Source organism: Anabrus simplex, chromosome 6 (genome assembly GCF_040414725.1).
Source record: "Anabrus simplex isolate iqAnaSimp1 chromosome 6, ASM4041472v1, whole genome shotgun sequence".
In the NCBI taxonomy this organism is placed as follows: Eukaryota; Metazoa; Arthropoda; class Insecta; order Orthoptera; family Tettigoniidae; genus Anabrus; species Anabrus simplex.
In genome coordinates this window covers 180213708-180240948 of record NC_090270.1, presented here as the reverse complement: position 1 = coordinate 180240948, position 27241 = coordinate 180213708, and the positions used below count along the sequence as shown (strand labels likewise).

The window sequence follows — 27241 nt, the reverse complement described above, 5'->3', positions numbered from 1 at the left end:
AAAACACAGAAAACCATCTTCAGGGCTGCCGACAGTTGGGTTCAAACCCACTATCTCCCTGATGCAAGCTCACAGCTGTGCACCCCTAACCGCACAGCTAACTTGCTTGGTAGTGATATTATTAACCCTAAGCCAAAACTTAGTGAAATTAAAGACCATCTAAACATTGTCATTAAATATGTTGAAGAAAATAACAATGAAAACATATCTGCATACTGTGAACATTTGAGTTATCTGTGTGAGTTAATTATTAAAGAAATTAATGTCAAAGGAAGACAACAAAAGATCAGCAGTTTCTTCAAACCAATAAGCATGTCAAGTCTGGTCAATGAAGGTGTGCCTTGATTGCCATGTTCTAATTCTGTACTGCACTAGCTATTCTGTACTTTGTAGGGCCTAATACTGTATTGCAATATAGCCTGTATACTAAATAACCTTTGTATTTCTTAGATTTAAAATACATTTATGAATTATCAACCTCTTTGGTTTACTGTACAAGAATGACTTTAAAAACTTAAGAACATTTTGAATGGATATACCATCAGTGTTGAATTGTTAGCTGTTGTCTGACTGATTATTTTAGTTAATATGTGCAGTATGCAAAGATAATATATTCTCTATTTTGAATGAAGAATGAATAACGAAGATCTCCTTGCCCAACTGGATTGCAGTTTTCAATGCAACTTCATACCTTTTCATTTCCCATTGAAGATCAATCAAGCCAGTCAAGATCTACCACTGTATTTCAAGAACATTTTTATTTGAGTCTTTTCTTTTACACAGAAATGGTTTTCAAACAGAGGAACTTGTATTGATAGTTATCTCTAAAATAGGTTGCGTGAATGATTTTTGCCAGGGCCTGAGACCTGGTCTGTGGTCTACACAGTCTACAAGGGGCAAACGAGGAGCTATCTGACAGTGTGATAGCAGCCGAGGTCTAGAAAGCCGAGAATAATGACCGAGAGGATTTGTTGCACTGACCATGTATCACCTCAAAATCTGCAGGCCTTTGGGCTGAGCAGCAGTTGACTAAGGCCCATCAGGGCTGTACTGCCATGAGGGTTTTTTTGTAAATGAACTGAATGTTTACTTGTCATGACCACATTATATTTCAAATAGATTTTCTACTTCTTAGGTTGTGTTAAGTACATATAGTAATTAATGTTATTGGTTTTACATCCCACTAACTACTACTTTTGCAGTTTTCGGAGACCCCAAGGTGCCGGAATTTAGTCCGGCAGGAGTTCTAAGTCTACTGACATGAGGCGTATGTATTTGAGCACCTTCAAATAGCCCCAGACTGAGCCACGATCGAACCTGCCAAGTTGGGCTCATAAGGCCAGCGCATCAACCGTCCGAGCCACTCAACCCGGCAAGTACGTATAGTACATGCCAAAGATATCTTAAGTACAGAATAAAATTTACCAACCAAATATCTGAGGGAACTGAACCCATAGGCTTTGGATTTTGCATCTGACACTCTACCTGTTGAGCTATGGTTGTTCTGTTCCACATGAAATGCTACAGTTAAAGAGCTGGAAATTGCAAAGGAAAATAATATAATAACCTCACAGTTTAAAACTGGTAGAGGGTGGTTGTGTAGATTTCTCTTTGGAGGAAGACATCCCTATGATAGCCATTTCTTAACCTTAATCCAGTTGCATATTTTAACAGTTCTTTTCCAATTTCTGTATCCTGGCCTTATTTTGATTTCTGAAATGGCAAGGCACACTGGTACACTGCAACAGTTCTTTTTGTTTGCATTAGTAGTGCACCAGTGATAGCTCTGCATGCTGCAGCACAATTGCTGTTATTTTATGTGAATGTGATCACTGTTAATTTAATCTGTGCATTGTGACTCCTGTTTTTCCTTATTCATAGCTAACCACTCGCTGAGTGGTCCTGGCTTCTCAAATGCTGCCTGCAAACTGATGATGAACTGTTGAAACAATAGATCTTTTCATAAACATAAATTTTGCAGAAAATTGAAAATATATTTATTGATAACAGAAAACTTTTACATAATCATAGCAGGAAAATTATGCAAATGTTTATTTTCCCCCAAATACCCATTTCAAAATTAAGGGTGGGAGAGTTATGAAAGGAGGAAAATGATGTGGGTAAATATGGTATACTGAACATGACTTAATATGCCAACAATCTATTTGAAGTGAATGAATAGGGTTTCTAACATTGGTTTGAGCATCTTCAAGTTTGAAATAACAATGTAGGCCTACTTCATGGGTGAGGCGTCCCTTAAGGCTCTAAGGCTGAGCCTATCCTTAAATCCTCAAGTTAATTTCTTCCATATTATTAGTGCATTTCATTTGATATTTCAACTATTATATATTTGAACTCACACTGCCTAGCACATGTCTCTGCAGACAACCAATAGTTATTCACCTCAAGTCAGCCTGCTGTGTGCGCTAGCAGTAGCAACTACATAATGCGAGGGATGAGGAGGGAGTGTATTTTAAAACCATGTGCTTTAAGGATTGCCCAAGGAACTGCTGGTTGTCACGGTGGGAGAAACCCACAACGCTGGTTGTCAGCTGAGCCAGTTGTTAGTAACTACTGCAATCTATGGGTGTTTGGAAGAACAGTACAGTATAATGAAAAATATGGGATATGGGGGGGGGGGTGTCAATGATGTTTTTTGCAAGATAGCATTGTTTTCTGACATATAAATTTACTGAACATATAACATAAATACGAACACCCACAAAAAACTAATTTAAGACAATAGTCTCATTATGTGTTACTTTGAAATACATAATTTGTAGAATGTATCTACCAATTCCATAAAATGTAGCTTCTGAAGGTGTGGAGTCTGGTTTACATGTTCACTGCTATAGTGAAAACTATTTTGAATGCAAGCCTCCAAATTTTCTGTGTTCCTGCTTTATTTAGAGTAATTTTAGGTTCACCTGTAGAATTTAGGAGATTTAACTTTCTCTATGCAGGGAAGAAATAGTTCTTCGCATCGTAGTTTTTTCAGCAGCTTTGGTGCAATTTTCAATTTCGAACTTGCAGTGTCTTATATTTACGTCCTGTCCTTGAGAGTTAGTTTGACCAGCCGAGTTGGCCATGTGGTTAGGGGCGCACAGCTGTGAGCTCACATCCAGGAGATAGTGGGTTTGAATCCCACTGTTGGCAACCCTGAAGATGGTTTTCCGTGGTTTCCCATTCTCACACCAGACAAATGCTGGGGCTGTACCTTAATTAAGGCCATAGCCACTTCCTTCCCATTCTCAGGCCTTTCCTGTCCCATCATTGCCATAAGACCTATCTGTGTCGGCGTGACGCAAAAAAAAAAAAAAAAAAAAGTAATTTTAAATGGACTTCCTTTGTCAGTGTTGCTGATTTTGGTTTACTTGCTTGACCTTGCAACTGGGCTGTCCGCTATGCTGGTATTTTAGACCGTATGTGACTCCTCATGCTTTAAATAATATGGCTTAATTATTATTATTATTATTATTATTATTATTATTATTATTATTATTACAGTACATGAATCACTGTTGGGCCTATATTAGAAAAACACTTACAACTTTTTATCTTCAAATGGTTGCCAAACATAATAGGCCTAGTAATAAAATATATAATACTTTTTAGGATTCACTAATGTACTCATGTATGCATTTACAGAGTTGTGAAGGTTTATTTTTATTAATTTGAAATAACACTTCGATTCTCTTATCAATGTTTAAGTGAAAAATACAATTTAGTTAATTGTATTTTAATTGCATGTGACTCGTGAATGGAAGGAGGAGGTTCCAACCTCTGATGGCTTAAGTAGAATAAGGCTGTGATTTTTGAGAAACTCAGCACGTTTGTTATTTTCGAGATTCATTAAAACTCAGCCTACCCTACAAAAAATATCACGCTTTGCCACTGGCCTACTTCTAGTTTTTCTCTTTTTTTTTTTTTTTTTACATCAAATATTAAGATCAGGATTAGCATAAGATCATCAAAACTTTCCATAATAGGTAGTTAATGTTTGCTCTCTTTCCTAAATATTGATCAAACATACTGATTTTTTAATAAATGTTCTAATGATTTGATTCTTTCATTGTTTGTAAAAAGTATTATTGTTACCAGGAAGTTAATGATTAAAATATTTCCTCTACCTACCTAGGGTGACACCAAACGTTGGGATGAGCTTAAGGCAAAGTATCAGCCTCATCTGAAAGATACAGAAGATAAAAAGTATGAGAAAGGCTACAAAAAGAAGTTAGAAATGCGCTGTGAAGGTAACATAAAAAGTTCTACTATATAGTAGTAATAATAATAGTTGCAGAAATGATGCAGTAAAATATGTCTAAAATGAAGTGAGAATCCTCAGGTTATTTTTATCCATTTTTGGAGAAATATGTTCTAATGATGATGCTTGAGTTAAGATATCTGTTTTACAACAGTATTTTGCAGTCTCTGTCCTAGTGTAAAAAGAAGTTTGTAGTTTTTTGTGGTCATAGTCATAGTACTGCAGTTTTATGTGGAATCCAAACTGCAGGAATATGACTTGTAACTGTTCATAAAAATAAAAATAAAAAGGATACCAGCAATATATAGCCGATATTTTAGATTCTTGAGGTCAAATGGTCTGTATCGCTTTTGGCTTATCGAAGGCTTTTGATAGTGTAGATCATGGAATATTATGGACAAAAATGAGGGCTATTGGACTAGACAAATGGGTGGTTGAATGGAAGGCTACATTTCTAAAAAAATAGAAAGAGATTTAGAGTAGGTGAAATGTTATCTGATCCTGTAATAATGAGTAGGGGGTCCCACAGGGCAGTATTGTTGGAGCTTTATGTTTTCTTTTATACAGTATATATATAAATGATATGAGTAAAGAACTAGAATCACAGATAAGGATTTTTGCAAATGATGTTATACTGTATAAAGTAGTAAATCAGCTACAGGATTACGAGTGACTACAGAAAGACTTAGACAATGTTGTGAGATGGACAGCAAACAATGGTGTGATGGTAAATGGGATGAAAAGTCAAGTTGTAAGTTTTACCAAAAGGGAAAGTCATCTCTGTTTTAAGTACTGTGTAGATGGGGTGATAGTACCTCTTGGGAATCACTGTGAGTACCTAGGTGTTAATATACGGAATGATATTCATCAGGGTAATCACATTAACGAGGTTGTAAAGAAAAGTTACAGATCTCCTCACATGGCTACGAGGGTATTTAGACAGCCCGCAAAGACCGGTCACACCACTTGAGAGGCATCAGCTGTGAGAAATAAAAAGGGGATTCCCAAATAGAATACTGCATTCTACAACATTTTTCACAGCGGTTTAAAAGATCCATATTATTTAATGCAATCTTTATTTGAATGTTGAGGAGTCCTCTCTTCTGTACAATTTACGGTAGATTAATCACTACCTCAATTATCACTTTGAATCATCTGCGAGATGTTTTATCAACAATGGATTTAAAACAAGACCAATTTTACAAGGATGATTCTACCTCATAGGCTTTAAAAAATGCGTAAGTATAACAAGAACAAGTGTATGTGTGTTTTTCAGTTATTTTATAGACTCCTACCCAGCATTTTTATGCACTACTTTTTCTGTTCTTAGTGGGCATAAGTGCATGTTTGTTTAGGAATCATGAGTGAATGACAAATCTTTACTGCCTGTACTGTCTATTTTTAATCTATGCTGGAAATAAGTGGCTGATGGTGTCTCAAAAAAATGAAATATATCCTGCAAATACGTATATTACCGTAATATAATTCTTTCTTTTATGATTTGCATCATTGTGATTGAAAACATATTTTTAAAATAATTAAGTTCAATAAACAATAACAAAATTAAGAAAACATTGTTTAATGAACTGTCTGACAGGCATCATAATATTAGTTACATTACAAAAATATGCAATTCTAATTGCAGGTTAATGTGACGGTTAATCTTCTGATTCTTAAATGCCAGCCACCAACTGTACTGGGATTTGATCCTACAACTTAAATACAGAATATGAGTGTCTAACCCACTGAAACATACAAAATCCTCTCAAAACTGAAGAATACATGTCATACTCTTTTAGCGTTTCTGTAAAAGATATGTGCAAGGGTATTTGAAAAGAAAACTTGTGTCCTTATGGACTAGACTCCATGAAAGTCTTTATATCCAGTACCGGTATCTAATGATCAAAAGATTAACCAAAACCCAAATGGCCTGTAGATATTTCTACATCATGTGTTCAATGTGATTTGTTCCTCAGCTACATTTATTCATTCACCATATTTATTTATTTATTTATTTATTTATTTATTTATTTATTTATTTATTTATTTATTCTGAGTATTGTCCTAATGACCTGTTAGCACGAAGGAGGGACTGCCCCTTACAATGATGGCTTTATAATTAATGGTAAAAATGTTTAATATTCATAATATAATACACATTGATCACAACAATATGGTATTGGCATTACACTGGAGATAATTAACAATTATATTTTAATATAGCAATAATAATTAACCGCCCTCTGTTGACAGTTTCTTGAGTGCGTCCCCCTGTGCCAAGATGGTGTTGTGTATGTATTTCTGCAGTACAGGTCTCCATGTATTTGATAATTTGAAGCCGTTTTCCCTGTTGATGTTATTTGGGTGCATCTCTATCTCTATGGCTTCCCTTACCAGTCGAGCATAGAATTCTTTTACAGGCGCGATGACCTTCGCCTGGTCAAAGAGGATTTCAGGGTCTATACTATAGAAATGTTCTGCTATGTCAGACTGGCTTATGGGATTCAAGCGCGGCGATCCTTGAGTCCAATTAGTAGGGTAGGCCGTGGATAGTACAGTCATGACTTCCATGTTCCTTCGAATTTCTTTGCTCACTGTCAGAGGCACATGCCCTGATGAAGGCCAATGCAATTTGGCTGGAAGCTCGGCTTCATTAAATAAATATATATAGTGGCTTTAAACAAGTTTTCATTTATTTCTTTACGTTAGATGTATTTCTTGATGCAGATGTTTTTAATTTGTCTATAAGCTCTCTCCATTTTCAGATACAATTATCTATAGCAGCTTTCTTATATTCTTCTTCTTCTTCTGCTTCTTAAACATTAAATGTGTGTATGTGCAAATAACTAACTGTCTAAATTTTGATTTTTCTAGAGATAATGGATAAAGCTGCCAGCAATTGTAGGAAAGCATTCTCAAAATCATATGACCGGTGTTACGAGAAAGTCTCATGGGTAGCTGCTTGGCTGCTCTGTTGGCCTATGAAACTCACTTTTGTTTGTAACATCATTGATGGTAAGTAACACAATTTCTCTTTTATCTGCTACTGGAGTAAAACTAGAGCTTTAGAAAGTTCTTTACATAAGAGAGGTCTAAAATTATTTTGTGTTCAGTGAACACACTATGTTCCTTCAAAATTTTCGGACATGGATACTATTGTAAAATTAAATTTGCTTATTTCTTTAAGTTAAAGAGTAAACTCACGTCGTCAGTCCAAAGTGGTGCAGCTCTTTTCAGGCACACCTGCATTGGAAGTGAGCTCCATGAACCATTTTAATCACATACCAGCCCTCCTGCCATTCTAAATATCTGGCAGTACTGGGAATCAAACTCAGGCCTCCCAAGGATGGCAGCTAATAGTGCTATCCATAATTATGTTATGGAGACAGACATTATTAAGGCTAATTTATATTTATTGTATACTGAATTGTACATTATAAAAATGATATGATGATCTCATAGGTTTATCATCATCATCATCATCATCATCATCATCATCATCATCATCATCATCGTCATCGTCATCATCATCATCATCATCATCATCATCATCATCAAATATTCACTCCACAGACTGGTCTGTTGTCACAAAATGATGCCAAGCTGTATGCTTGTTTGCAGCCCTTTTCATTGCTACGTAGTTTCCCATTCTGGTATCTTCTTGGATTTGCTTGAGATACAGTGTGTATATTTTGGTCTTCCTTGAGGTTGCATTCTGTTAATGAATCCTTCCACAATAATTGTCATCAGCTAAGAATGGCATAAGGTGTGGCCTCACCAAGAAAGACAGACATCTTCTGTGAATTTCTATCAGACATCTCTTCTGATTTACTCTGTGCAATACCACGATATTTGTCACCTTTTCTATCCATGAAACTTTAATGATGCTATGGAAACACCACATTTTGAAGGCCTTAAGATACTTTACACAACTTTTGTTTATTGCCCATGTTTCTGGTTTATATTACATGAAATGTGATTAATAATGTAATGCTGGAACTGTATATTTTGCTGTATAGCAATTGGAGGTCGTAAAACTTGTACGGCAGCTGGTGATTTAGAGCCTGGGTTTGGCGAGGGTTACAGTTATCTGAAGAAAGCAGGCTCTGCCTTCTCCAAGAACTTCCAAAAGGCTAAGATGCAATATGAATTGAAGATAGCTCCACCTGAAGTAAGCTAAATTGATTACTTGTGATATATACTCTTTAGTTTTGAAAAAACAATCAAGCTATAACAGACTTAACAGGAACGTTTCCTCATACATACATTTTTTTTGCTGGTTGTTTAATGTCACAATAACACATCAAAGGTTTTTGGCGACAGAAGGATGGGAAAGGGCTGGGATTGAGAAGATAGCGGCCATGGTTTTAATTAAGGTGTGAAACTGTGAAACCACAGAAAATCATCTTTAGGGCTGCTGACGGTGCGATTCGAACAACTACCTCCCGAATGCAAGTTTACAACTTTGCAACATACATGCATACATGATAAATGCCATAGGTAATTGCTGGGTTCCCACTGTCAATATTTATTATACAGTTCATAAGCTTACATAATTATTACTTGTACATGTTTCGAGACAAGGCTCACTCTCTTCATCAGTGAACTTAACATCTCAAAACATAATTCCTCATATTCTCAGATCTCTCTCTTTTAGTCCAACCCTTCGTAAGGGTGTAGTGGCATCATGCGACAATCCTTTTGGTGATATTCCTCCAGGAGTCTCTGCTTTGGGCATGGTGACTTGCTTGCTGTAAGCTCATCCTGGTCAAGTTCTTGATCTGGTCCATCCATCGTAACGGTGCACGTCCTCTAGGTCTTCGGCCCTTGATGTTTCCCTCTAAGATAAGTATTTCCATTGCCTCCTGTCTTCTGGCAACATGACCAAAATATCTGAGTAGTTTATGGTAGATAAGGGTTGATAGTCTTGTTCTGATGCCAAGCTGTTGCAGGATCGATTCATTAGTACGGTGTGCTGTCCATAGTACTTGCAGTAATCTCCTATAGCACCACATTTCTAGAGCATCAATCTTGTGGCAATCCACCGTCTTCATTGTCCAAGTTTCTGCTGCATAGGTCGTGATAGGGAAGATCAGAGTTTGAATGAGGGTGAGCTTTGTCTTGGAAGTGATGGAGGTGTCCTTCCAGATGCGAGTAAGTTTTGCTATTGAATTTCTTGCAATCGCAATGCGCTTGTGGATCTCAGGTTCACAGTCTCCAGTGTTTGTGACAACAGATTTTAGATACTCAAAGTGACTGACAACCTCATAATCCGCAATTCTTATTATGGCAGGTCTGTTGTTATTAAAACAGTCTACAACCATCACTTTGGTCTTTTTATTGTTGATTTTCAGGACCATATTCTCTGCTTTGCTCGTCTAACCTCTGCATGATGGCTTCTAGTTCATGATTCTAAGATCTATTAATGCTAAATTACACTAAAAACATAAATATTTAAAATCGTAACCTGCCATGATGCAACAGCCCCGAAGGACCATGGCCTACCAAGCGACCGCTGCTCAGCCCGAAGGCTTACAGATTACGAGATGTCGTGTGGTCTGCACAATGGATCCTCTCAGCCGCTATTCTTGGGTTTCTAGACCGGGGCCACTGTCTCATCGTCAGAGGGCTCTCAATTGTAATCATGTAGGCTAAGTGGACCTCGAAACCAGCCCTCATATGCTGCTAAAAATCCCTGACCTGGCCGGGAATCACACCCGGGGCCTCTGGATAAGAGGCAGGCATGCTAATCTTACACTGCAGGGCTGACAACGTAGACTTGTGTCCTCATCCCGAGGTGGTGCAGCTCATCCCAGTGGAGGTGAGCTGCATGTGCCATTTCAACATATACCGGTCATCTTGCCATTTTTAAATTTCTGGCAGTACCGGGAATCGGACCCGGGCCTCCGAGGATGGCAGCTAATAACACTAATAATGCTACAGATGTGAACAAAATCGTAAAATGTTATTAAAAACAACTGCACACAGGCACGCACGCACTAAAATGTTTCCTTAATAACAATTTTAACTATTTATGTTTTTAATGTAATTTAGTATTAATTTATCTTAGAATATGAGGAATTTTGTTTCGAGATGTTAAGTTTGTTGATGAAGAGAGTGGACCATCTCTCGAAACTTGTACAAGTAATAATTATATAAACTTATAAATTGTATAACCCTGGCATTTTTCATGATCTTAGTCAATACAGATCAATCGAAGACCAAAATTGGTCAAATTTATTGATACATGCATACAGTACATAAATACAGTGATAGGAAGAGTACAAAGAAAATCGGCTAGGTGGCCGTGTGGGTAGGGGCGTGCAGCTGTGAACTTGCATCAGGGAGATAGTGGGTTCGAACCCCACTGTTGGCAGCCCTAAAGATGTTTTTCCGTAGTTTACCATTTTCACACCAGGCAAATGCTGGGGCTGTAGCTTAAGACCACGGCTGCTTCCTTTCCAGTCCTAGGCCTTTGCTATCCAGTCGTCGCCATAAGACACGTCTGTAACATCTTCATTTTTGAGATATCAGTAGCCTAATTAAAAGAATTCAACACCATTTTCAGTCACTTTTACCCCCCTCCCTCCACCCAAGTGGTATTTCCGAAAGCTAAAAATACACGTTTCTTTATGTTTAATAGAGATAAAAAAATACCATTTGTCACTTCTGTAACATGTTAAGTTTTTTGAGATACACTGTAAAAATTCTCATTTTAAAATTTCACCCCTTTTGAGTTCCCCTTAAGTGGAGTTTCCAAACACAAATCACCTATGTTTCTTTAGATTTACAGGAGATTACAAACACCCACTTTTTACGTCTGTAACATTTTACGTTTCCAAGATAATCTGTAGATATAGTCTTTCAAAAATTCACCCAATTTTTCACTCCTGTTTAACCGCCATTTATTGGATTTTCCAAAACTAAAAAAATACGTGTTTCTTTATTTTTAAAGGAGATCCCATATACAAATTTTCAGTTCTGTAATATCTTTCGTTTCTGAGATATATGTATCCTCATTAAAGGCATTCAACCCATTTTTCATCCTTTTACACCCCTATTGGGATTTACAGGAAACAAAAAATACGTTTTCCTTTATTTTTAGAGGAGATTCTAACTACCAATTTTTACATCTGTAAATTTTAAAGTTTTAAGATGTATGTACACTCATTTTAAAAAATTTACCCTCCCCCCTTTTTACCCCCAATATTTGGATTTTCCAAAAACGAAAAAATACGTGTGTTTATTTATTTTTAAAGGAGATTCTAAATACCAATTTTCACATATATAACCTTTAAAAATTTTGAGATAGATACACTCATTTTAAAATATTACTCCCTTTTCACCCCCCCCCTAAATTGGATTTTCCAGAAACAAAAAAATACGTGTTTCTTTATTTTTAACGGAGATCCCAAACACCAATTTTCAGGTCTGTAATGTCTTCAGTTTCTGATATATAAGTAGCCTCATTAAAGGCATTCAACCACTTTTTAGCCCCTTTTCACTCCTCCTATTGCGATTTTCCGAAAACAAAAAAATACGTGTTCCTTTATTTTTAATGAAGGTTCTAAATACCAATTTTTACATCTGCAAACTTTAAAAGTTTGGAGATATAGATTCACTCATTTTAAAAATTCACCCCCTTTTCACCCTCCCATTAATTGGATTTTCCAAAAACAAAAAAATACGTGTTTCTTTATTTTTAAAAGAGATCAAAAGTACCAATTTTCAGGTCTGTAATATCTTCAGTTTCTGAGATATAGGTACCGGTATCCTGATTAAAGGCATTCAACCCATTTTTCCCCATTTTCACCCTTTTTCACCCCTCCTATTGGGATTTTCTGAAAAAAAAAAAAATACGTGTTTCCTTATTTTTAAAGAAGATTCTAAATACCAATTTTTACATCTGTAAACTTTTAAAGTTTTGAGATATAGAGCAACTCATTTTAAAATTTCACCCCCGTTTTCACCCCCTTAGCGAAGGAATATCCAAAAATCCTCTCTTAGCGAGCACCTACGTCTTAATATGAATATATCCCCAAAATTTCATCTCTTTATGTCCAGTAGTTTTGGCTCGGCGATGATGAATCAGTCAGTCAGTCAGGACAAGTTATTTTATATATATAGATAGCACAAGTGTGTTATTCTTGTTTAATGATGTGTTAATAGTGTCAGTGTAAACATTTAAAGTAATAATAATAATAATAATAATAATAATAATAATAATAATAATAATAATAATAATAATAATAATAATAATGTTATTTGCTTTATGTCCCACTAACTACTTTTACGGTCTTCTGAGACGCCGGGGTGCCGGAATTTAGTCCCACAGGAGTTCTTTTACGTGCCAGTAAATCTACCAACATGAGGCTGTCATATTTGAGTACCTCCAAATATCCACCGGACTGAGCCAGGATCGAACCTGCCAAGTTGGGGTTAGAAGGCCAGCGCCTTAACCGTCTGAGCCACTCAGCCGGCAACATTTAAAGTAATGAAACGTCTAGGTAGACGTGAATATTATATTGGACCACATCCAGACAATAATATTAACAAGAGTGTTACATATTGGTGACCCCGACGAGATCTAGAGAAGATATGGCGAATAACGAAAGCGTGCCTGAAGATCGACCAGAAGCAAATAAGGTTAGCGTAAAAATTCCACCTTTTTGGACAGAGAGACCGGAGGCTCAGTTTAATATTTGTAAAATTAAGGCAAAAGAAACTAAATTTAACCATTTAGTATCTCAACTAGATCCTAAATATATAGAAAATATATGGGACATTATTAAGGGTAGTGATGTGAACAGATACTCGTTGGCTAAGGAACAACTATTAAATATATTTAAGGAAACTGAGGATAAATGCATTAAGAGGGTGGAATTGAGTTGGGAGACCAGAAGCCTAGTCAGTTATTGCGCAAAATGCAAGCTTTAGCCAGAGTAGATCGGATAAGGTCTTAAAAACTCTGTGGTGTTAGTGATGAAGGTCTTGATAAAGTGGCTATCATGGCCGATAAAATAATGGAAATGAATCCCCGTCATGAATCATATTCAGTTAAACATGGTGACCGGGAACAACAACCTGCCGTCCCTGTTACGATGAACGACATCATGGCTCGAATTTCGGGACAGGAGGAACAAATATCTTCATTATCCATCGGTCATCAGAGTAGATCTCAGCATAGGGGTGAACATCGCCATCGTAGCAATAGCCGTAGTAAATCCAGGAAGAGGTTTAACCCCGGAGGCAAATATTGCTACTACCATTTTCGATTTGGACGCCACTGTAAACCAGAAAAATGTACTCCTCCATGTAGTTGGTCAGGTCAGGGAAACGGGAAATTGCAGCTGAATTAGCGGCGAATTTCACTGCTCAAGTCAATAGTCGCAAAACTCGCCTATTTGTCACGGACAAAAAATCGGAATTGCAATTTTTAGTTGACAGTGGGGCTGATGTCTCACTGGTCCCAGCTACACCAAAATCTAAAATTGATTTGACTTACAAATTATATGCTGCTAACGGGACCAGAATTCCTACATTCGGAATTGAACTACGTACCATTGATTTAGGACTTCGACGCCATTTCCAGTGGCCATTTATTGTAGCAGAGATCAATAAGGTCATATTGGGAGCTGATTTTCTGAGTAAATTCCAGTTACTAGTGGATGTGCGCAACAAGAGATTGATAGATGGTGTAACCAAGCTCTGCACTGAGGGTGAAGTTATGCCAGTCTCAGAAGAAAATGCTGTCAGTTCCATGAGTCAAAACATTAAATTTTCAGACCTATTGTTTCAGTACCCAGATATAGCTAATCCGAATTTAATTCCTGGAGAAATTAAGCATGATATCAAACGACATATTACCACTGAAGGTCCACCCGTGTTTTCTAGCTAGATACAAAACGTATGGAAGAGGCAAAACAAGAATTCAAATTCATGATAGACAATGGAATATTAGGCCATCTAAATCCTCATGGGCTAGTCCCCTTCACATGGTTCCCAAAAAGGATGGCACAGTACGCCCATGTGGTGATTATAGGCGATTAAATGAAAGAACCGTTCCAGACCGTTACCCTGTTTTCAGGATAGAAGATTTCCACTGTATTCTGCAAGGCAAGAAAATATTTTCCAAAATTGATCTATTCAAAGCATACTTTCAGATACCTATAGCTGAAGAAGATAAGCCTAAGACTGCTATCATCACACCGTTTGGACTATATGAATTTAACGTTATGAGTTTTGGCCTTCAAAATGCACCTTCAACATTTCAGTGATTTATTAATGAAGTTCTGTACGGACTGGATTTTGTGTTTCCTTACTTGGATGATATTTTATTCGCATCAGCCAGTATAGAAGAGCATAAATCACATCTACAACTAGTCCTGGAACGACTTTCTAGGTATGGACTTTGTATCAATATCTCAAAGTCAGTATTTGGAGTAAATGAATTGGGCTTCCTCGGATATTGGATAACACCAGAGGGCTCTAGTCCCCTACCTCAGAAAGTGCAAGCAATTTTGGATTACAAGTTACCTGACAAAATCCATGAGCTCCGTAAAGATGCTGCACAAACTCAAGCTGTTCTGCACGACTATGAAATTTATGAAATTTATAACGTGCAATACCTTAAGGGAGCAAGAAAGGAGGACAATAGACCTATTCAGTGGACTGAGGAAGTGAAGAAAATGTTTGAAAAGTGTAAATATGATATCGAAAATGCAGCATTATTAGCTTTTCCTACCCTGACCTGCCTCTAGCACTGATCACTGATGCATCAGATTTTGCGGGTGGTTCTGTACTCCAGCAATTGGAAAATGGAAGTTGAAGACCGATTTCATTCTTTTCACAGAAGCTGGGTCAGTCACAGAAGGTTTATAGTACCTACGACCGAGAATTGTTGGGAATTTATCTTTCTGTAAAGAAGTTCAAACATCTACTGGAGGGCAGAAACTTTATTATCTTCACTGACCATAAACCGCTCACATTTGCTTTCAAGCAAAGAAACGAAAAGGCATCTCCTAGGCAGATGAGACAACTGCAGTACATATCGCAATTTTCAACTGATGTTCGTCATGTCAGTGGTCAAGACAACATTGTTGCCGATGCATTATCTAGAGTTGATGAAGTATCAATAATGGACTATGACAAAATTGCTAAGAGCCAGCTTCAAGATGAAGAATTGCAGCAACTTCAGAATGACAATAAATCCCAACATTTTAAGCAATATCAGCTTCCATCAGGAGGAAAGCTTTGGTGCGACACTTCCACTGCAAACATCAGACCTTACATTCTGAAGCCATTTCATCGCCAAATATTTCTGCATTTACATGGTTTCACTCATCCTGGAATAAAGACTACAGTGAAGATGCTAATTACTCGATTTATTTGGCCTAGCATAAGAAGGGATGCACGACAATGGGCTAGATCCTGTATCAGCTGCCAGAAAACAAAGACCACTCGACATACTAAATTGCAACTTGAAGAATATGAGGAGCCTGATGATCGCTTCTGTGTTGTACACATTGACCTCATCGGACCGCTGCCACCCTCCAATGGCATTACCTACTGTTTAAACTGTATTGACCGCTTCAGATCCTGGATGGAAGTATCCCCCTTGAAGATGCAACAGCGGAAAAAGTGTCAAAAGCTTTCTACCATCACTAGATTCGGCATTCCGTTACGTGTAATCGCTGATCGAGGAGCATAGTTCAGATCTCAATTGTTTCAAAACTTGGCTATAATTTGTGTGATAAAACTTCAGCATACTACACCATATCATCCCCAGTGTAATGGCAAAGTTGAGAGACTGCATAGAACTCTGAAGTCAGCTAACAAGGCTCATAATACCACTAAATGGACAGAAATCCTACCTACTGTCTTACTAGGATTGCGGACTACACTTCGAGAAACATCAAGCCACTCAGTTGCACAGATGGTATATGGGAAAACTATCACACTTCCAGGTGAATTTTTTGAGGAACCAACCAACCAAGATTGATCCTGATACGTTTGCATCTGATTTACAAGAGCAAATTTCAAGAAGTAAATTACAAATAAAAATTACATTTAGTAAAAAGTAACAATTATATACTAATAATGTAATCATTACAAGTAATTTGATTACTTAAATTTGATTACTTTTACTCAATTATTTCCTAGCTCTGCATACATACATACAGTATATACAGTATGTTTATGTAAATTTCAACACCAAGAAGTAAACACATGATTGAAATGAACTTTATATCACATATTAGGTACATGACAATACAAAAATGATTAAGTTTACAGATCTGTACATGACTTTTGAGTGTGAGTATTCAGTATTTTGTGTAACCTCCACACATTGCAGTCAGAGCCTCTAAACATCGTGGCATGGAATCAAAGAGGTTCTGGATTTGTTCCTGGGGAATCTCCCTCCACACAGCTTATATCCAAGTCCACAAATCATTGAAACTGGTTACTGGAAGACCATGATGAACAAGTTCCCGATCAACCATATCCCAGACATGTTCAGTAGATGACATGTTAGGTGAATGTACAGGCCAGGGAAGCAATAGTACCAGTCATTCTTCGAAGAAGGATTGCACATTCCTTGTCACATATGGCCAGGGATTGTCCTGCTGAAATGTGGCATGTGGAGGTGCCTCAAGGAGGGGGAGTACCTGGGGCTCCAAAACCTCCTTGATGTATTGGTTGCTGTTCAGATTGCCCTCATTACATAGGAGGTGAGATCGCTAGTTGCACTCAATGATGCCCCAAACCATCACACTTGGTGTTTGCTATGCCGCTCAACAAGGCTGCCAGATTGCACTCAACATGGTTGCATTGAACATGTATGCATCTATCCCTGTAGGACAGATTTTTCATGATTCCACCTTGTTTGACCTTCACTAACTACACTCGGCGTAACGCTGACCTTGTTGGTCACATAAGACGGCCCTACCAAGCCTACCGATATGTGTAGCCCATCTATCTGCAATCCTTTCATAAGTCATGCCAGTTGTGTTATATCTTTCAAGAAAGCTGCAGTAAAAGAAATCTACTGTGTTTGTTTGAAGGTCACTGGATGTACTTCTCATTTCTAATACCAAACTGGGGCTAGGTAAAGGAGCTAATGAAAGGGACGGTTGAATGACATGTAAATAGAACTACTGTAATTGTTTCATTATGTATAAAATGAATTCAAAATGTTTTGTCAATTGCAATAATTCGATTCATCAAGTAATTTCCATTGTGATGAATTTGCTCCAATGGATATGACATGGAACTGAAAGGGAAAGTAATAAAGATCTTCAGGCTCTGGTGTTTGAACACAATGTGGCAATATGGCATGAAACAGAGGAGGGAGTGCAAAATAATCTGAATGGTTTAAGAAGTTTGATGATTATGGAATGAAACTGAACCCATCAAAAACAGTAGCACTGAAAATCAGCAGACGTAATACAGAATGCAAGTCCTGTCATAAAACCTGGAAATTTACAATGTGGAAATGTCCATATTGTCGCTTAAGAAACAATATCACATGGCTGACAAAATCTTAATTTTACAGTGCAGAGTAAACACTGATTTATACTAACTTGAACCTAATTTTAAAAATGAAAATTTGCCTACAGTACCACAGTTATAACACTCTATCATTATGGAAGTTCAATATGAATAATTGTCTGAATTTTATGTATTTCATTTCTTTCATACAGCAAAATGTTCACTTATAGGTTATTTAGCTACAGGAGTTCTTTGACTACCTGCATCAGGCTTTTAGTGACTTTTTGAATATGGAAATAAAAATGTTGATCATATTTTGGTGCAAATATATTTTCCAAGAGATATATATAATATGTTTTAGTTTAGTCAAGATGATGGTGAAACAGTTTTCAAGGAGACTTGGTATCTGTCACATGTGCAACTGCCCTAAAGGCAGATCTGTGGTGATTGGTTGATTGATTGATTGATTGATTGATTGATTGATTGATTGATTGATTGATTGATTGATTGATTGATTGATTGATTGATTGATTGAAATCACTGAAACTATCTCACTGAAAGGCATCACATGGCACTTCATTCTGCCAGTTGCACCTCAGTTTGGTGGTTCTTGGGAATCAGTGGTTGTCACTCAATCAATTTTGAAGAATGAAGGGCAACACAACACTCACACTTGAAAAGTCAAAAACACTTTCTTCCCGTATAGAAGCCTGTCTGAATTCTCACCCATTTTCAAAAACTAATGATGATCTCTCATATTCTTTCTATCCTACTCCATCTCATTTTCTAATTAATGAACCAATCACTGCTTTACCTAGCCACAACCTCACCTACCATCCTGCCAATAGACTTACCAAATGGCAACACTCACTAAAGATGACAACAGTTTTGATAGAAATAGTATAAGGTACCGTATACTTTCATACCCTTCAACGATGATAAGTGATCTGATGAGCATCCTAAAATCTACCCTGGAGACCTTTTTTTAAAATCAAATGACAACTTATCACTGTTGCATTGGAGAAGAGGAGTTGTTAAAGCAGTGTATTCCAGTGATGATGGTCTCATCTGAGTGTGATTTAGCATCCTATCAACACATTTTGTATACTTCCAAAACCAGAGATGAGTTAGATCATTGAGAACTATATGTATAATTGAATGTATATTTATTTTTCTTTTCTATAAAAGTGGCAGTGCCCCTTTCGATGGGTAGTAAATTTGATATTTAAAGGTAAATTTCTTTAAACCTTCAATCATTTTTCTTTTTGCCTTTGCTGGCTGGATCTAGTGTTTACAGTGCACTGTGTCTTCTGGTATAGGCTAGAGTGATTTTGTTACTTCCATTGATTTGTCTCAGTCTTATCTTTGCCTTTGACAATATAAAAGTGGTGACTGAGGTATGAGCAATGCTAGTAATGCCATTCTTTATGCAGCCAGTCCCTGTTATGAATGGCATGAAAATGTTGCCCATAGGGTTGGTTCAGTGGGCTAGGCAGACTGATATGTAATAGAAACTTCTGGCTCGGTGAGTAAAACAACGGGAAACTACTCCACTCTTCATTTCCCTAGTATGCCTCTTCAGTGATGCCTAGGCCACCTATGATTGTTGATGGTGAAGCTGTTGAGGATCCAACCAGCCTTAGGGCTGAGGACTGAACATAATTTTTCTTTATGAAATTATCAATATGTATTATGTACAAAATGGCTACTAATAAACAACGTCCATGTTCAGTATGTTAGTATAGTTTTCTTTAGTACCTACTCTAATAGACTGTGTCTAGATCTACGTATCATAAATACAACTGTTTATTCTTCTTGTAGAATATTTTACACATAATGAAAGTGTGATTCTAAATACTCCTTTTTAAACAAATTCTTTACATCACTGTAAAATTTTGTTTCCAACAGTGCTGGTGATGAATGTTGTTTTCAGAGGAAAAACAGAATTATAAGACCTTTTTGTTTAAAACACCGTAGTCCAATATACTCTAACTCTTCCCGCTGGTTTCCATCTCAACATTTATAATTGGGCGTATACAAAACACCTTTCTAGTCATGGACTAGGAAATATGTACTGTATAAATTTAATATACCGTATATTTCTAAATATTTAATCACATCTGCAGCTCACTGTGTTGTTGTTTCAGCTTGACATCCGTGAGGCAGCTGATACAGCGGAGGCCATAGCCCATGACTTCCAGGCCAAGAAAACATTGGTTGACATGTTCCTAATGGTGATCAAGAGAGCACTATCTTTCATTTTCATCAAAATCATCCTTGAGTTGGTATCATATTCAAATTATTTATTCTATGCAACACTGTAGATTCTGTAATCTACTGCTGGCCATTACAATTGCATTATCATCAGAACTATATTTAGGCATGGCCCATATGGGGCAGCAAAAATGAAGAGTTCTAATAGTTTGAAGATAAGTTTATAGAATGTGTGCACTTTCATGGTATTCAAAAGTGATAGCTCCTGACATGAATAATGGAATTTTCATTCCGTTTACGTGAAAGCTGTCGGTAATAATAATAATGGTGTGTGGCCTCCGGAGAGGCCTCGTGCAGGTCTTTTGATTTGATACCCGCAGGCAACCTGTGCATCTTGATGAGGATGAAATGATGATGAGGACGCACATACACCCAGTCCCCATGCCAGGGGAAATAACCAATTATGGTTAAAATTCCCGACCCTGCTGGGAATCGAACCCAGGACCCCTATGACTGAAGGCCAACTCACTAACCGTTCAACCATGGAGCCGGAAAGGTGTCGGTAACAATATTATAAATACCACCACAATTTTAAAACACAGCCTTCTCGGTTCTACATACGGGTATCAAGATGACTTCGGGCTGCAACTTAATTAAGCGGGCAGTGAGTCAATGCCACCTAGTGACAACCCATAACACCAAGAGTTCCAGAGAAGTCTGTGAAAGCCATTTTTATTCGTTTTTTGAGAGATTTATTAAGCACTTTTCATGTTACATACACAGTATGGATGGCTGAAAACGATTATGGTAACTGGCACAAATTATCACAGATTAGCAGAAGAAAACAAGAGGGGGGAAAGTGAATTGTTCTCTCAAACACCAAAATTAGACTTGTTTTTCATAGAATACAAACTGTGCCATGTGTTGTAGGCAATTCCCTTTAGTTATTATTATTATTATTATTATTATTATTAGCAGCTGTGTACGGCCTTTTACGGGTTATGATTTATAAATGTCACTAACTAGCACCTTCTTTTGACGTTGATTTTATCCCTTCGTCCTGCCGCCGCGCTACTATGGCAACATGCCTCCCTGCTCTTCCAGCCAATTGGGCTGGCCTTCCTCCCCTCTCTCCGGTCCGCCGCTCGCTTGTCGAGCTACGGACGGAGGTGAGGAACTTGACTTGCCTGATAGCCAGCAGCAGCAGATGTACTTGATAGCCTTGAGTTGCGGCGGGTAGTCCGTTTGGGTTTCGAACCCTGTCTTGTCCATGGTGTGGAGGTAAGCTCTTCTACAAGATAAAACTGATGTACTAGCTTGGGGTAGAACAAAGAGAGGATCTCACTATTGGGATTCCGAAATATTCAGTCCTACGACGTGAGTGTAACCCAGTGCCTTTTAATGTTATTGTATACGGGCAGGCACCTTGAAAATTAGCTGCCACCTCCAATGTCATTGGTTAAGGATAATAGATTCTTTGCTATTGTATGCACTGAGTGCTTTTGAACGGAGGGCAGTTTGAATGGTTGAATTTTGTTTTTAATGTTCTGGCTCAATGCCCAGTATGAATGTACTTAGTTCACAGCCTGAGGCTGTCTTGAGATTTAAACTATATTGTACGTGTTAACATGCTAAAAGGAAAACCCACTAAGGGGATTTGTATTGAAAATAAATGTGGTTATTTGCTACAAGGAATGTTAGCTTGAAACAGGCCCAGGCCCGTGCGCTTTTCCCTTCATTCGTTCCCCTGTGGGGTTGTTTGTAAACCTACGCAGGGTACACAAACTACAGTGGACCTTTGGTTCTCTGTTTTTGGAGGGACCATGAAAATAAAACGGACTACATGGAAAAACGGAAAATCCAGGAATGATGAAAACCATCAACAATTTGGCTAAACATCACAAAAATGAAATACAGGTATGTATAATTATAATCTTACAAACACTCCTAAACCAAACCAAACTACAGCCCCAGTGGGCCTTTGCCTGTCAAGTGACCACTGCTCAGCCAGAAAGCCTGCAGATTACGAGGTGACGCATGGTCAGTGTGACGAATCCTCTCGGCTGTTATTTCAAGCTCTCTAGATCGGGGTCACCATCTCACCATTAGATGGCTTCTCAATTAAAGGTAATTACATAGGCTGAGTGGACCTGGAACCAGCTCTTATATCCAGGTAAAAATGCCTAACCTTGCTGGGAATTGAACCCGGGCCCTCGGGATGAGAGCAGGTAAGTTAGACCGCAAAACTGGCATCAAACATTAATCACTGGTAGGCCTATGTGAGTTCAAAATCTCAAGTCTTTATATTCAATTTTACAGGGGAAACTTCGTCAGTTTCCCGTGAAAACATTTTTCAGTTCAGCAACCTTGATTAGCCAAACTCTTCGAAAAATCTAATAATGCCAAGCCAAACAACAATCGACCACAAGTAGTTTTTTATTCTCTCATCTAATAAAATAAAGCACATTAGATACAAAAGCGCCCAACATGATGGTGAAATCCCTTCCTTTCTTAATCTTCCATTGTAATTTGGTCTCCGCTATACCGTTCATAGTCAGTTTGTGAAAATCTTGTATCATGTAAATTAGGCCTATACCGGGAGAGTTGGTCATGTGGTTAGGGGCGCGCAGCTGTGAGCTTGCATCCGGGAGATAGTGGGTTCAAATCCCACTGTTGGCAGCCCTGAAGATGGTTTTCCGTGGTTTCCCATTTTTACACCAGGCAAATGTGGGGCTGTACCTGAATTAAGGCCACAGCTGCTTCCTTCCAACTACTAGCCCATACTATCCGATCATCACCATAAGACCTATCTGTGTTGGTGCGATGTAAAGCCACTAGCAAATTAGGCCTACATCGATTTTTAAAGGTTATGCTGAACTTGAGAACATACCGTAGTTTCGAATGTAAGTATTGATTCTCAAAAGTTCTTGAATGCATTATATTCAATTCTGCCCGTCACTAATCCAATCAAATTGGAAAGAGAAAAAAATATAATCAAAACTTCAGAAATTACCGTTATTCGTGACCTGGAAAGCTCAGCTGGAAAGCGCGCTTGCTCCTCTTTGCATATGACTGTACGAGTTGGAAATGATACAAACCATTTAAATGTCTATTAATAATCTTGACAATAGTGGCCCCCATTTTATTAGGTCCTTTTGTGTACAGGAATTTTAATTTTAATTTGACTAGCTGATGAAGGGAATGTATATAGATTCCCGAAACATGTACTAGACTTATGTAAAAAATATAAATAATTAATATTTAGTATTGACTAGGTGGACCATCCACCTACATATTTGTTGCCATTTAAATGTAATGTGCGCAAATAAAACGACTGCGGTTTTTGACATTTTTACACGAAAACTAAAAATCCCATTCTTATATTAGAATCAAAACTAATAGGCAATCCCAAGACCTTCCATGGCTTTTTGTATGGAAGGTGCAACGTCTCTTCTGGTCTCCATAACATAATCGTATATGATAATATTAGAATACGGTACTAGATTTGTGTTAAGAAGGAGCAGTTTTGATTCCTGCCTGAAAGCCCAGTTACTATACAGTGCTCTGAGGAAAGTGCCAAAAACCTGTTCGGCAATACAGTTGAAAAAAGTAAAAATATAAATATCTAAGCCTGGACATAATGTGGACATTTCATAAGTGCTGACATTACTGACGAAACTCATTCCGTCTTCCAGTAGAGCTGTCGAAATGCGCTGTGTCTTCTTGCAATTTTATTGTTGTGGCCACTCTCTGCTTGATGATTTCCGAGATTCTCTCAACAATACAACCTGAATGCGATCCTAAGATGGTCCCTTATGCAAGTTCACCGCCGTTCGCTATTCCAGTACAATACTTGCTCTAATTATTGCAATGATGGGGTGTTAACGCCAAGCTTCATAAGTATGCCATAGCCGTCCTATCGTGAGACACGTCTTATTGAAAAACTCTTGATCGAGGATTTAACATTGATGGGACTGATCCGAGAAATTGTTTCTTCGAGGAACGGATAATGCGGGATTTTTACAACTTAATTTATAATTACAGTGTTTGCAGGACCACACAGTTTGAATGCATACTCCAGGAAAATGTAGTTTCCGGGAACAGATACTCAAGGTTCCACTGTATAACTCAAACAACTTCTCATGCAATCACGAAAATAAAACTGACGGAAAAATTTGATGAGTGTATGCCCATTTTTAGTTCCATTTCCATTGGTTTGCTGTTGGAACTGTACGTGAAAATCATGAAGACAAACTTGTACCAAGAGAAGGTAGTTTTAAACCAAATGATTACCCTTATTTTTGGCTTTTGATTAATGTTACTAGAGACTACTACCGGTATGCTAAAATTGAAGTGAAACAGAATCAGGACATTTTCTATAATTCTGTGCAGATGAATCCAGTCAATTAGTGGTTTCTGACAAAAGTGCTGTTTGAAAGACAGTTTTTAAATGAAGATGTTATGAAACGTGAATATCTGGTTTATTCCTGCTTCTTGTAAACTTTCTGGGGGAACATTCCAATTTGCAACAACTGGCTTCAATGATTGGAAACACGAAAATCAGCGGTTAACAGAAGGTGAGAATTTCCACTCTCATTGTGATTACATGGTAATATTTAAAAGCCAGGCCAGTGAATTGTGCAGAGTTGACAGTCTTCTGCTCTTTAATTTGGAATGATTATTATTCATCGTTAAGGCCACTAAGGACCATGAGATCTCAACTGTTTGCATTCTTGTGGGCCCATCAGGTTTTCATCCTTTTGGAATGTACTTTCTTCCATGCATCAGAATGGACATGCTTCAGTTGAATTGAAATTTCTTCTTGATGAACCTGTCTGTTTGTGTGTTAGTGGTGCTCGGAGTTGAATGGGTGTTTCTGTGATTCCATACTTTAAAAGATCCTTATCGATCTCCACCAACCAAGGAGGAATCATTTTGAGACTTCTGAAGTATGATAACAAACATTTACAGATTGTTTCAGCTGGCAATCTGAAGTGATGAGTGTAAAACGTTATCCTTCATTTCTGGATTATGCTTGATATATTTTCGGTGTGGGTGTATATTTCTAAGTTGCTCCAATACAAGGGTGCCCATACCCAGGGGCAAGGTGGGGCCGCGGTCCCCCTCTAGCTCTCAGGGAAAGGCAAAAATCTAGTGTAGTCACGTGTTTTCCTTTCAAGAAAATGACTTAAAAGTCAATATTACGTAAAAGCTGTAGTACCGCCCCCCACCAACAGGCAGGGGATACTGTGGGTTATTCTACCGCAGAATAGAAATCGCCATTTATCTTCCAAAATATTAAAATTACTACGTACACCCAGGTTTGGGCCCCCCTCTAGAAACTCTCATATGGGCGCCCATGGCTCCAAAGTCTGTAAAGTCTGGTATTAATCTTTGATATTTTACCTTGGAGGCCTCCTACAGTATTACCTTATTCATTATATAAAAATAATAGTAATTGCAAATTTGTCTTATCATGTTTAAGGAAGTGGTGGGGGTGGAAATTTTTTTGAGCCCAGAGTCATTGCAGTAGTTAATTTCGGCCCCGATTATCTTGAAGGACACAACCGATTGACCCAGTGTGCAGAATGTATCATTGGAGGACAATGGCAGTGTGCAACCCAGATACCAAATGTACCTCTGTGTAGTGGTAAATGAAGAGGAGAGTACAGAATATTACATAGTGGAAGTTTGTGTACACAAACATTATTGAAGAATACAGCAGCCAAACCAGAAGATTTCAGACTGATCACAGGAGAATTGTAGCACACTGAGACTGTGGATTATCCATCCAAGACATTCATACTAATTTTGGATGAAATGGAATCACATTGATCCAAAAATAGGATTTTTAGGCCAAGGATGGATAAACTTACCGACTTGAAGGATTCCAATGGCCCAGTGACATCATAAAAGAAAAAAGAGGACAGGCATCTGATTTGAAAAGCTTTGATGAATCATACAGCCATATTACAAAATACTTGGTCAAAAATTTGGGTTTGTTATTCTTTGCATGTATGGTTCAATGTTATCTCCTCTATTGGAAATCTTTTAGCACCTTTTAGAATTTTTCCTTTGCTATTCACTATATGTGTCCGAACTGCTAGAATGTTGTGTATGGAGATTGCATGATATAATCTTTTCTTATGGCCAGTATGGTTTTATCAATGTCTGGCTTTAGGATATTCAGTAACAACAGAAAGGGCAATTCCAGCAGAATTTGTCATACTGGCCCAGCACCTGGTGTTATCTCACGGGTTACTATCTCATGGAATCCTAATTTCATTATTACACATAGTGGAAAAAGTGTATCTCATATGTTGACCAACCATTGATACATCCAGTACTGATTTTCTAGGAAAAAATGTAACTGGTACGTACTTTCTGCAGGATCTGTTGCTAACATTAAGAAACCATAACCGTAAGGAAGAATGTGAATGTAAAATGTTTCAGAATGAGATTATAAGTTGTACCTGGACTGCGAAACAAATAATAATATATATCATATCTAGAACTAAGAGCACGAGAGTACATTGTTTAAAGCAACTTCCAAATCAGCATCAGAGCATCACAGCATCCCATGCTTCTCCTCCCTACTTTTGCTATCTATAACCAGCTGTCTTCCTTTCAGATACCACAACTTGACATACTGGTACACATTTAGATTGAACAATTGTGAAGGAGATCATACTTTGATGAATATCAAGTTGGTGACAGTCTTCAGCCTAACCTCTTAAGGATCAAATGTGAAAGTGAGGAAATGACATCACACCAAAGAAGGATTTATTTAGTGACGTCTCAAAATATATTGAAATATGTGATTGCATGTGGCTGTAGGCTGTACTGTACATCTTTGATTTGGTGCTTAGAGCATTGATATGTACTATGATTTCAATAATATTGTACATGTCACTATTCTCAGCTGATTCAAGAAGGCTGTGAGATTGGCTGCTATGATACCTAAAAGGATTACCAACATACAACTCTATACCGTAATTAATCCAGATGTAGATGACCATGTCAGTGTTATCTAAATTTCTGTTGCTGTACAATGTACCTGTTAAGCAATTTATTCTGAACACTGAAAAAGTTTAATGGTATGGGTCCTGGAGCATAGGCCTATCACCAGAAAATATTCAGCTCTGAATACATCTCTTACATACTGGAGCTTTTTTTGTTGGCCCTTTTTTCATGTCTGCTTGAGGCCATAAGGACATTATATGACCACATGTGGCACATAATGCTGACAATTCTTGGATGGCTGCTATGTTC

General features: G+C 37.7%; 1 protein-coding gene across 1 annotated transcript in view; it reads left to right on the top strand.

The window, feature by feature from the left end:
• Window positions 1-27241, top strand: part of LOC136875925 (protein sneaky) — a 209621-nt gene that overhangs the window by 132275 nt on the left and 50105 nt on the right. The window contains exons 7-10 of the mRNA XM_068228258.1: window positions 4139-4253; window positions 7139-7279; window positions 8284-8435; window positions 19903-20036. Of these exons, the coding sequence (XP_068084359.1) occupies window positions 4139-4253; window positions 7139-7279; window positions 8284-8435; window positions 19903-20036 (542 nt within the window). The remainder of the gene's footprint in view (window positions 1-4138; window positions 4254-7138; window positions 7280-8283; window positions 8436-19902; window positions 20037-27241) is intronic.